Here is a 13,392-nt window from a genome sequence, read left to right as displayed (position 1 = left end):
TCTGGCTTCCATTTAAGACTAAGAAAAAGAAAAACTCTCCCCTCTGAGAAGTGAGCCTCCTATTGCTAAGCAATGCTCCTACTACTATATTTATTCTTCATGTCATAACCCTCAGCACAATAGAATCACAGTTAGAACTTAACCAACCCCCACACATACAAACACCCTTGTCCAGCATGAATCTTAACTATAGGTCCCTTCCAGACACAGAAACATTAAATTAACCCCAGCTAAAATTATACCTTATTTCTAATGTTTACCTATACAAATATAAATCCCTTAAAAGTACCTTTGTTTTCCTAATGCAGATTGGAAATCAATGCACTACTTAACTTTCACTGACAAGTTGAGCAGTTTTCCAAATCCAGTACAGTAAATATTTAAGAGCTCTTAAGATGCTTTTGTTTTCAGGACTGTTGTTTTTTTTAATTTTCAAGAATATTCTTGCACAGATGCCTTTGAATGTTTGTACTTTCAGATTGTACTGTGCTTATGGGAGGGATGCATCAATACATTTAGGTTACTTGTCATGACTGTGTTTATGCCAGGAATAATATAAATCAAGAGACTGCTTAAAGCATATAGGATGATTCTATTTTCTGAGGATTGGAGTGTGGTGGAAGAGAGGAGTTTAAGGCCCTACCTGCATTACGTTGAGCATAATAAATATGTGACCTATGTGGGCTTGCTGACCTCCCGTCTTAGTGGTCTCTATTCTTTAGAGTTTTGTAGCTGATTACAGGTATAAGTCGACCAAGCAACACTTTCAGGGTAATATCTGCTGGAACTTGCCCAGCTTTGGCTTTTGTATTCTAAGTCAGCTTGACCTAAAACAGCAGGTAAGGTGTTCATTTTTTACAATTAGAATTGATACAGAAAGTTATATATTATCATAGGTGAGTCTACTTCTTCTTAGCCTTTTGACTCCTTGACGGAGCATAGGCAACGGACAAATTTTTTCCATCTAATAAAACTCTCCAGTTGTTGCCAAGTAAAGCCCCCCGGCTCTCATCTCCTTTTCTGCATCCCACCTCTATGTGTTTCTTGGTCTACCTTGCTTTCACTTTCCTTGGGGGCTCCGTGTTAACGCTAACTGTATAATGTTCGGCTGCTTCCTCAAAGTATGGCCTATCTAATTCCACTTTCCCCTTTCTATTCGGAGGGTCTTGTTTTGTCTCCTTGCATTGACTAATAGTATTGATGGTATTTGGTAAATTGGAGGTGGATTAAGAAGAGTCCTGTTGTGGGATATCATTTGTAGTTTCCCACTGATCATTCATAGGACTGCGTGAGTTTCAGCATTTTCTTTTTGTTTCTGTTTGGACTATCTTTTTTTTTCAATCCCGCACAGCGCAATCTCCGGATCGAGGGAAGAGTCTCATCCCAAGAAACCTAAATGTAGTGATGCATTCCTCCCATAAGGACGATACAATCTAAAAGTACAAAACACTCAAAGGCATCTGCGCGTGCATACTCTTGAAAATTAATAAAACAACAGCCCTGAAAACAAAAGCATCATTAAGAGTTCTGAAAAATTCACTGTACTGGGTTTGGGAAACTGCTCAGTGAAAGTTAAGTAGTGCATCGGTTTCCAAGCTGTGTAAGGAAAACAAAGGTGGCTGAAGGTGCGGTTTGGCCACCCCTGCCACTTAGCATCTCTCAATCAGTTTTAAAAAGTGATACCTGACTTTATTAAAAATTCTGTGCTTTCCTTACAAATAAGAATTTGTGACAGAAGTCAGATTGGAGTTTTCACCATGTGCAGGATTTTGCAATAATTGCAGCCAATTTACGTACAGGTGCTGATCACGCCATATCTGCCCATTTTTGTGATGGCAATAAGACATTTACCCTCTGGGCAGATTGCCACAGGTGACCTCGATCCTTTTTAAATTTAGTGTTGGATCTGCCTTTTGTCCTTTTAGCCAAATCATTGACCTCTTTATCTTAACTGTACAGTTCTGTTGTTTTGACGTCTATTTGTCATTTGAAGAGAATGGGGAAAAAATCCTGTCATTGTTACACTCAATAATAATAAAACACAATTTTCTTTAAGTCATTGGTCAAAAGTGCTCTGCTTCACATATTTCACATGCCAGGATGGTAGTTGTATAAGAATTAACTAGTAAACATTTAAAATAAGAAATTTCAGTTCTCACTAATAATGATAAATCTGAATTTTGTAAAATGGCATCGAAAAATCTTGTTGGCTGAAAGAACAGCTCTTAACTGAAGTCTACTTTTCAAATCAAATTCATCTACTCCGAGCATCATAGTTACATCATGATTTTTTTCACGCTAGAACAGCAGCTTCAGGCTAATTAAGTTACTCAGCCGTGCCTCATGTCCATATTCTTTTGAAAATTACACTTGAACTTATTTAAATTATGGAACTAGTCTAAGATAAGAACCAGTGCCAATTTCCAACGAATCAGTCCCAGTGGACTGCATCTAAAAAAAGAAGCTGTTTCAGTATGAGATCAGGTTTTGAAGTACAAGATTATCTGTCAATTTTTAAAGTTGGTAATACGATGTATAACTTGAGTATTTTGCAGTAAATGCATCCAGATCTGATCTTCTCATCGGATGGCTTAAGGTTAGCACTCCAATCAAGTAGTTAAGAATTAAAAACAGGTGGTCTACCAATAAAAACTCATTAGAATTACGGAAGGTTTATAGAATAGAGAGCGTCTCCTCTTGTGGGCAAAACAAAACTGGAGGCCATTAATAAAAAATGGTTACAAAGAAATTGAATAAGCGATTTTAGTAGAAATTTATTTACCCAAGGAGCGAGAATGTGAAACTCGGTACCAAAGCGAGTAGTTGGTGTGAAAAGAAGAAATGCATTTAAGGGGTTGCTAGATAAGCGTAAGAAGGAGTAGGGGAGTAGACAGAGGGCCCGATTTTACCATTTTCATTCTAAGTGCTGTATCTGGGCGCAATTCAGATCCGACTTGGAAATCTGCTTTCAGGCGCCCCATACGCACTTAGCCTGAAAAAAAAATCACGAGTCCGAATTGCGCTGTGGGCGGGGCTTAGCGCGCCCGAAACGATCGGAGCTCTGAACTGCGCATGCGCAGTGAGGAAAAAAATGTGAAAACCGCGCCGCTGTCACATCGCTCCCGGGCCGCAAAAAGCGGATAAAGCGGCCCAGGAGTGATGGTCCCCACAGACATCACCCCCACCCCTACAACATAACTTTCCCCCTTATCCACCCCTCCCCCAAAACCAGAGATACATCTGGCCTCCCCCTCATCACCAGACAACGATCGGGCCTCCCTCCCCTGCCATCCACCAGAGATGCATCTGACCCGAAAATGCTCAGGCTTCCCTTCTCCTGCCCCCTCCCCATAAGAGAATGATCTGACCCGCCTCCCTCCTCCCTCCCTCCCCGTCCTCCCACCACCGATCTGAGTCAGAGAGCCGTTGGAAGCTCTGAACTTACCTCTTCAGAAGCTGGAGCGCTCGAAACAGAACTTTGCTGAGCATGTCTGTTTCGCGCCGAATCTGGATGCACGAACGCGATGGTAAAGGGGGAAATGCTGATAAAGTTGGGCGGGCAGTTCATTAATTCAATGTGCCGGCGCGGATCGCGTTAATGGCCTCACGCCTGACTTTACCACGTTTCCCGTGCGCCGTTTGCAATGGTAAAATCGGGCCCAGAGTTAGCTGAAGAAGATTGGGAGGAGGCATGAGTGGAGCATAAACGTTAGCGTGGACTGATTGAGTTGAATGGCCTGTATATCCTATGCAGTTCTATGATATTTTGGACCTAGTAGGGAAGATCTGCTGCTAGGAGACAAGAAGTGTGTATGAATAGTATTTCTGATAGTGATTTTGAACAGAAAAGCTGTCCTTGGTTAATTTGTTATTAATCTGCATATTACTGTTCTTTGAAAAAAAATCTCACCACTGGGCACTGCTTTATATTAATACAATTTTATGAATACTCAAAATGAGGTTGAATTGCCTGCAGTATTCACAACTTTATTTTACCATGTACTTCAGTTTTTTTTTTAGAAAAGTAATGAATCTACACTTTCTTTTCTTTCAAGGTGCCAGTGAACGGACACCCTCCCTTATCAAATGACGTACAGCTAATTCCAGTGGAGGAAACAAAAGGTTCACTAGCTACAGAGAAGAAAGCTCTTAAGGTACAAAGCTCTGAAGACAATCACCATTCAATTCACCCTTTGGTTGAGCTTTTCTCGTGTTTCAGTGGGTAAATGTGCCTTAAGATATTGTATCCATGTTAGAATAGAAGGTGCCAAGTTCCAAGATTATGATGAAAGCTTTTGGCAGTGTGAACAAGAGAATGTATTTGAGCAGAATCTGACCACCGTTCATGCAGGTGGGATTTTCCTGTCCTGCCGCAGCGAACGGAGAGTTGGCTGGCCGCCAAATTCTCCGACACCACTGCAACGGGAGCATGGCAGGAACGGCAGGTAAGATTGCACCATGTGATTGTAAGTCAGCGACAAAGCGGCCACAAATAATTAATTATCAGTAGAAATGTTAGGAGGCCTTTATGCAGTGCATCCCTATTGCATGGAATGCTTTGCTATAGAGTGTAATTGAGGCAGAGACCTGCAGAGTTGTCCTGTGAGGAGAGATTAAGTCTGCTAAGCCTACATTCTCTACAACTTTGAAAAATGGTAGATGAATTCATTACAATATACGATTCTTAAGGGGTTTGGCAGGTTAGATGTTAGGAAGCTGTTTCCCCCAGCTGGGGAGTCTAGAACAAAGAGGCCACCGTCTCAAAATAAGTTATTTCTGATTAGGACTGAGATGAGGAGAAATTTCTTTAGTCAGTGAATCTTTGCAGTTCTCCAAAGAGCTGTGGATGTTCAGTCATTCTGTTTATTCAGGACAGAGGTTGATTTATTTTTTGATTTGATTTATTATTATCACATGTATTAGCATACAGTGAAAAGAATTGTTTCTTGCGTGCTATACAGATGAAGCATTCTGTTCATAGAGAAGGAAATGAGAGAGTGCAGAATGTACTGTTACAGTTATAGCTAAGGTGTAGAGAAAGATCAGCTTAATGAAAGGTAGGTCCATTCAAATGTCTGATGGCAGCAGGGAAGAAGCTGTTCTTGAGTCGGTTAGTACGTGACCTCAGAATTTTGTATCGTTTTCTTGATGGAAGAAGGTGGGAGAGAGAATGTCTGGGGTGCGTGGGCCCTTAATTATGCCGGCTGCTTTTCTGAGGCAGTGGGATGTGTAGACAGAGTCAATGGATTGGGCTACATTCATGATCTTTTGTAGTTTCTTGCGGTCTTGGGCAGAGCAGGAACCACACCAATCTGTGATACAACCAGAAAGATTGCTTTCTATAGTGAATCTGGAAAAGCTGGTGAGAGTCGTAGGTGATGTGCCAAATTTCCGTAGTCTTCTGAGAAAGCAGAGGTGCTGGTGGGCTTTCTTAACTATAGTGTCGGTATTGGAAGACCAGGACAGGTTGTTGGTGATCTGGACACCTAAAAACTTGAAGCTCTCGACCCTTTCTACTTTGTCCCTGTTGACGTAAACAGGGACATGTTCTCCTTTATGCTTCCTAAAGTCGATGACAATCTCCTTCGTTTTGTTGACATTGAGAGCGAGATTATTGTTGCCGTACCAGTTCACCAGATTCTGTATCTCTTTTTAGGATGCTAAGGGAATGAAGGAATGTGGATATAGTGCAGCTAGGTGGAGTTGAAGTTGAAGATCAGCCATGATCCTATTGAATGGTGGACCAGACTCAAGAGGTCAAATGGCCAAATGCTGCTCCTATTTTTTAAGTATTTCTAAAGAAAGAAAGGATAAACACTTGAAGCAGAGGGAGAAAGACCACGGCTTTGCTCTGTCAAACAGCTGATACAGACATGGATGAGCCTGTGACTTCTGTGGCTCTGTATATCTGAAGAGACTTGATTAAAATCACAGGATGTTCCCTCTCTTTTATAAGCTTGCTTCTGGCAACATTAAAATATGTTCCCAGAGCGACAGCTATTTAGGTGAACGTAGATTATTTGGGTTTACAGGACATGAGTAGAATAGCTGCATAAAAGTTTTGAAATTCATTAGGTTGTCAAGAAAGTTCTGCAGATTTTAGGGGTGCTTGTGGGTGCTTGTTCGTCAATATCTCAGGATTGGGTGTTCCAGCCTCCTCCTAAATACAGTTGTAGTACCGACGATTCATGCCTTATGATTTCATTGATCTCATCCAAGATCATGTAGCAACCGGCCTGGTGTTAAAAAGTAGGCAAGACTAAGAAGTGTACCAAACTCTAGCCAGAGTGTCTGTGTTCAGTAAGCCTTGCCTATATGTCTGTCACAGATTTGCCCCAAGATCAATTTAGTGTGCTGCATGGCGACCAAAGAGATGTGGGGAGCAATTGGTCTGTTATGAGCCCTGTTGACTTGGAACAGTTTGATTTGTGCTAGAAAAGTTCTTTGCAATTTCATTGCAAACCATTAATTCAGTTGAGACAACTCTGCACAAGCTGTACAGAACTGTCAATACTAGAACATTTATTTTCTTATTGAAGTTGCCTCATTTAATTGAAATCATGTAACTAATTCAGTCCAGCAGTAGATGACACCATCTAATAACGTAAATATATACTTTTAGAGATGAGGTTTCAACACCATAGAATCCTACAGCGCAGAAGGAGGCCATTCAGCCCATCGAGTCTGCACCGACCACAATCCCACCCAGGCCCTATCCCCATAACCCCATGCATTTACCCTAGCTAGCCCCCCTGACACTAATTTAACATGGCCAATCCACCTAACCCGCACATCTTTGGGCTGTGGGAGGAAACCCACGCAGACATGGGGAGAATGTGCAAACTCCACACAGATAGTGACTCAAGCTGGGAATCAAATCCGTGTCCCCGGCGCTGTGAGGCAGCCGTGCTAATTACTGTGCCACCATAAGGAGGAAGAAGGGATCCTACACGAGGGTCAGACCACTCTAAATAAACCTTCCTTTCTAGAGAAAACCAAGCTCTTTTCAATACCAGCCAAAGGTAAAGCTCCCTGGTAGATGGACGACTGGGACAATACACTAGTTTTTTTTAATACTTCTTAAAATTGTATTATATTTGCTTTAGCAAGTCTGCACAGGGGGTGATTATACTGTACAGTTTTCTGTTATAAACCCTTGTTGAAACAAATTCCTTAAATTGTTGCTTGAATAAGATGAATCTGAGGTACGAATATAAGATGATTACAGGGAATAACCAAGGGACTAGATTAGAATAAGCAGCTTGTGTGGAGAAAAACACCTGAATGGGCCAAATTACCTGTTTCAGGTGCCCAGACTTTCTAAGATTCTATGGAAAAGATCTGCTCGCAATACATAGTAGAGTAGACCAGGAGAGAATGGACTGATTTTTGTATTTGACTGACACCGAGCAGGATAGGGCAGAGGGGTGGATCAGTGACTTCTGGGCAGGTAGCTAAGGCCTTGGTATGTTTGAGGAGAATTTAGAAAACCTCCGTGCAGAGTTTTTATTTGGGAAGTCTGGTCAGTGCATTGTGACTTCTCCTTGGTCCTCTCTTCTGCCTTTTTTAACAATTGGTTTCCTGTTGGAGAATTTTTTTAAAAGATCCATGACCTCCAACTCGTGCACAATGACAGGCTGGAACACGGCAATAAATTTTAGATTGATTTTAGAATCATTGATGCTGACTAATTCTTTCACTGTTGGCCCATTTAACTTGCTGAGTATCATAACCGCCTGTTCTGCCACAGGTATAGGAGCTCAGAGCGTTGGCTAAATTAGTTATAGTATAGAACCATAGAATCCCTACAATGAAGAAGGAGACCATTCGGCCCATCAAGCCTGCACCGACAACAATCCCACCCAGGCCATATCCCCATAACCCCACGTATTCACCCTGCTAATCCTTCTGACACTAAGGGGCAATTTAGCATGGCGGTCAGCCTAACCTGCATACCTTTGGACTGTGGGAGGAAACTGGAGCACCCAGGGGAAACCCACACAGACACAGGGAGAACGTGCAAACTCCACACAGACAGTCACCTGAGGCTCAAACTGGGCTCTTAACCCAGTGTTAACCTCTGTGCCTTGTTCATTTGTATTTTCTTGGAATGTGGGCTTTGCTGGCTAGCCAGCATTTGTTACCTAAGCCTAATTTCCCTTGAACTGAGTGGCTTCCTAGGCTATTTCAGAAGGCAGCTAAGAGTCAACCACATTGCTGTGGATCTGGAGTCACCTGGCCAGACCAGGTAAGGATGGCAGATTTTCTTCTCTGAAGGACATTTTTGAACCAGATGGATAGTTTCATGGCTTGGAATTACTGAGATGAGCTTTCTATTCCAGATTTTATTAGCTGAATTTAAATCCTGCCAGCTGGGATTTGAGCCCATGTCCCCAGAGCATTGGCCTGGGCCTCTGGATTACGCGTCCAGTAACATTACCATTATGCCACCATCTCCCCCAAGTGTCAGTCAGTGAATTGCACTATTTTACTGTACTTGCCTCAAGGTCAAGAGTAAGTTTCAAATCCAAACTGTCTGAGTCAGTGGCCATTCAAGGCCATTCTTGCGACAGTCTGTGCATAATTTATTTCTCTACACCAGGAATCTGAAGAATTGTGCCCACTTACAGTCCAACGAAGCAAGACTCTAAAATGTCTACTCAATTTTACACATTTTTAGGACCAGTTAACTTTCTTGATGTGCCATTTCCGTGAACTGTGCAGCTCAGCCATCACATGGTAAAAACAATAATCTCTATCCATTCGCATCATTCCTGAAGCAATAGGTATTCTTGCAGCTGTTGTTTAACAAGTTATTTAACAAGTTAACTGTGCAGCTGAGAACCAATTCCACTTTCCTCCAGAGCTTTCAATTGCCGTATTTATGTTTAATATTTTAATTATTCCAGATACTTATTATTAGATATGCAGCAGAGTCAGAAGTGGGTGTAAGCTGAAGGGTGGAATGGCACGGTTTCAGACATTTCATTGTGAAAATTTACACAGTAACTCCAGGAAGACAGCCCTGATAATTTACAGCATCTGCATTTTGATGGCTCGACAATGGGAAATTAGCATTAAGCTACTGTCTACTTTGTCATTTGGGTCTGTGCTTCAGCCAAATCCCAGATATAAAAGAGCCCGGAGACAACTTCCTACAAATATGTCAGAGTAAGTTGCAGTCCATCTACCCTCATTAGTATCTGCTCTTGATACGAAAATAACAGGCAGCCACAAGCACAAAGTTTAATTGAACAGCTTTTAAAAAAATGTTTGTGTGAGTTTGTTTATGTTTGAAAACTGTTTGAAAGATGGTGAAAGAGGCAGCAGTGGTGAGCACTGCTGCCTCTCAACGCCAGGGACCCAGGTTCAATTCCTGCCTCGGGTGACTGTCTGGTGATATTTGCAGTTTCTCCCCATGTCTGTGTGGGTTTCCTCCCGGTGCTCCGGTTTCCTCCCACACTCCAAAGATGTGCGCATTAGGTAGATTGGCCATGCTAAATTGCCTCTTAGTGTCAGGGGGACTAGCAGGGTAAGTACGTGGGGTTATGGGGATAGGGCCTGGGTGAGATTGTTGTCAGTGCAGACTCGATGGGCCGAATGGCCTCCTTCTGCACTGTCGGGATTCTATGATTCTAACTCTGGCTGGGTTAGAAGCTGCGGTGCTGTTTTGGGACTGAAAGGTACACCTGAGCCTGTGAGGGTGGCACACATGACCCGCAGGGTGGGTGGGGGATTTTACTGGCTTGGTCAATGAAAAGGCTACTACTGGTTTGGGATCTAGTTAAGGATGGTGACATTCCTCTCGGAGTTGCTGGTCCAATCATAGGTTTGGCAACGCAGCATCTTTGGCAATGCTGCCATGAAAGCTGGCTGAGGCTGCAGAGAGAAACAGAGGGCTCCTCCATGCTGAGGCACCCACGACAGGCAGATAAGGTTTTTAAAATGTGCCACAGTTAGGCAGGTCCTGGCAATCGGAGGGATGAACTCTCTAATGGAGGCTCAAAGCCATCTGAGTGGCCATTTTGCTATTGCCCCTCGCCCCCAAAACATTTGGTCATGGAGTGAAAATGATGGAAACCCACCCCCAACCCCTACTGTAAGGCCACCTCAATCTACCTGGTAGTTTCCCCATTTGGTGGGGGCCCTTCCCGGTGGCAATAAAACACCGGGGGCAGGAAGTGACCATTAATCAGGCAGTTAACTGCATGAATCCAACCAGAGACCAGCAGCTGTGCCATTGACAATATTTCGTGGCAGCAGGAAGATGTCAGACTTCCCTCTCAGTGCCTTTTGCTGTCACTTTGCTAGCCCTGCCGCCTCACAGCCGTAAAATCCAGCTTTGGGTGTCCTCCACCTCCTGTGGTTAAATAAAACATTACAGACCTCTGAGGATATGGTTTCTATTCTATCATAGGCCAAGAAAAAAAAACAACGATCAGATGAGAGGTCGAAGGAACAAAGTGTTTCAGGAAGCAAAGAAAGAAATGAGGAAGAGGCTGGTGAGTTTGAAAACCTCGAGTGAAAGTGATCGTGAAATTGTACATTTTTTTTCTATTTATTTTGTGGGACATGGGCGTCGCTGGCTGGCCAGCCAGCATTTATTGTCCATCCCTAGTTGCCCTTGGTCAGAGGGCAGTTGAGAATCAATCACATTGCTGTGGCTCTGGAGGCACGTGTAGGCCAGACCAGGTAAGGATGGCAGATTTCCTTCCCTCAAGGACATTAGTGAACCAGATGGGTTTTTCCAACAATCGACAATGGTTTCATGGTCATCAGTAGATTCTTAATTCCAGATTTTAAAAATTGAATTCAAATTCCACCATCTGCCATGGCAGGATTCGAAACCTGGTCCCCAGAACGCATTAGCTGTGTTTCTGGATTAATAGCCTGGCGATAATACCACTAGGCCATTGCCTTCTCTCATGGAGGAGGTTAATTGAGCAACATCTTTGGTGGCATGGATTAATTTCCTTTACAATCAGTAAAATATTCTGCGTTAAATTGTGAACAAAATACTCAGAAGAAAGAGACAATAGGCACAGTTTAGTTTGAGGGTGAGTATGTGATGATTTCAATCATGCATGATGTCATCACCAATGCAAGCTTTGTTGAGAGAATATTTAAAATTGGCTCAGGCACTTAGAAGGAAAATGAAGTAAGCATTTAGTCATATGATGGGATTATTATCAGCTATTAAAGACCTGGACGAGCTTCCTGGTAATACCATGGAAATGATGGGATATGCAGCACCATTTGACCCACCGTTGCTACTTGTGGGGAGTTTTCTTTTATCAACTTGATGAAAAGAAGTCCAGACAGGATACATTATGTTCAAATTATTCCCCCAGTTCATGGAAGAAAATAATAGTTATGGTAGAATTTTGATTGGCAGTTTTAAGAAGTTTGTCAGTTTCCTTACTCCACATGCACTGACCTCAAACACACTTTGGAGCTTCCGAGCAAAGGAGACCTCCCACACTCAGACTGTTGATGTAAAAAGGGTTCCATTTTTAAGCTTTAAGCTCATTTAATAGTGTCACAAGTAGGCTTGTGTTAACACTGCAATGAAGTTACTGTGAAATTCCCCAATCACTACACTCCGGCGCCTGTTCAGGTGCACTATCGGAGAATTTAGCATGGCAAAATACAATAAGGCGCAAAAATGGTTGTGGGAATCAGCATTAACCCACACCTCTTCTTCCTTTCCAGGCAGCACACATATTTTTCAACGGAAACTGAAACATTAGTTATCAGATGCTACATCACAGTTGGGTGTATAAGTGTGAGAACAGAACTGACCACTGAAAAGGATGGGCTGTCAACTTTGCACAAAGCCTGATGCCAGACTCGGTCATGCTCCTTCATATTGACATCAGACTTTCTAACAGGCCCTCCAATGCATCAAGTGTTTCTGTGTGCAGACCCTTTAGCCTTTGCACTCGGGGTCTGCACTCAGCTTGCTGCCACAAACATCCAGACTGCTGCTATCATGGCTGTAGGTAACAGTATTAAAGGGAGCTGTATGATCTCAAGCAAGCTAGCAATTTGTCCTCCAATGGTTGGGGGGGGGGGGGGGGGGGGGGGGGGGGGGGGTGGTGGGTGAAGTGGCACTGTATAGCACAAAAGTATCTACTCTTAGGATGACAGCACTTGTCCTAACGTCAGTACCCTTGTTGCTGCCTGTCAGTCAGCGTATGTTGAGACGGTGCATTCCAGCGCTGGTATTTCTAGGGCCAGAACTATGCGTGATTGTCCCGCAAGGCCATTACCATTCTCCCAAGTTAAAGTCAGTAATTGTGTGCCAGCTATGTTGCAAGCTCTAGAGTACTTCTTTGCAAGAGCAATAGACCCAGACAAAGGCACAGAAAGCATGGACTAAGGAATGCAAAAGTATGATTTGTGTGACTTTTGGATGGAATTTTGATTGGTTTGTTTGATAAAGTTGGTTTGGAATTTTCTGGTGACTTTATGCCGGGGTTGGAGGGGGGAGGGGGGTGGAGAGGGAAGGAGGAAGAGGAGTGTTGTGCGTCACCAAAGCCAGGCAGTGCCATTGTTGTGAGTTTGGCCAGTGTTGCCGTGGGTTCGTTCTTCCATGGTGCCCACTGTTCTTTCTACATGGCGGGTGACTTCAACAACGGCTGGACCTCAACTGGCCACTTAGGTGACTCAATTGGACTCCGAGTGGGTGGGCTGTCTGCCACCTTTCCTGCCACTGGCAAAGTGGCATGATAGTGGGAAGATGATGGTGGTTCTGCCACCATCTTCCCGCCTCAAAGCCCATTCCAAAGGGTCCTGATAAAATTCAGCCATTTTGAGAGTTAAAATCGGGATGATTTGATTTGGACTGTTCCAAGGTTAATGTCAGGCTGGTGTAACACATGCAGTGGTGAGAAATTAAAGAACAAGACTACTGTGTACACAAAATATTAACTTAAATCAATAGTAGTGCATTATAGAGATTACAAACATTGATTTCCTTTTAATCAACGAAAATATAAATTCTACTGCAAATATATGTGCTATATCACTGTTCATCTGTTGTAAAATAATCTTGCTTGATAGTCAGAAGTCTGAAGCAATGTCCACGATATTGCTTTTCATAGAAGGGGAAAAGGCCCTCCGGAGGCTGGAATAATTCCAGTGTCGAAAGTAATTAACCGTTGTTGTGCGTGGCCACTGCTGAAAACTGAGATATCATCCTAATTAAGATAGTTTCAACATTACAGGAAACTGGGACCGATCTAAACGAGTAATCTAAAATATGGAAACTGAGAAAGTTGGAATGAGGGTAAAAAAAGAGACATTAATAAATTCATGCCATAATAATTACAAAACTTACAGTTTGATTGGATTTTCCACTTGTTATCTCTGACACTGATTGAAACAATG

At 42.9% G+C, this 13,392-nt stretch overlaps 1 protein-coding gene across 2 annotated transcripts in view; it reads left to right on the top strand.

Annotated features, from left to right (window-relative positions):
• The window catches only part of LOC144493697 (uncharacterized), an 85,967-nt gene that overhangs the window by 20,146 nt on the left and 52,429 nt on the right, over positions 1-13,392 (top strand). For both annotated transcript variants that reach the window (XM_078213055.1, XM_078213054.1), the window contains exons 2-3: positions 4,056-4,154; positions 10,418-10,502. In XM_078213055.1, coding sequence (XP_078069181.1) covers positions 4,056-4,154; positions 10,418-10,502 — 184 coding nt within the window. The remainder of the gene's footprint in view (positions 1-4,055; positions 4,155-10,417; positions 10,503-13,392) is intronic.

This window comes from Mustelus asterias, chromosome 5 (genome assembly GCF_964213995.1).
Source record: "Mustelus asterias chromosome 5, sMusAst1.hap1.1, whole genome shotgun sequence".
Taxonomy (NCBI): Eukaryota; Metazoa; Chordata; class Chondrichthyes; order Carcharhiniformes; family Triakidae; genus Mustelus; species Mustelus asterias.
This window is presented reverse-complemented; position numbering and strand designations above follow the sequence as displayed.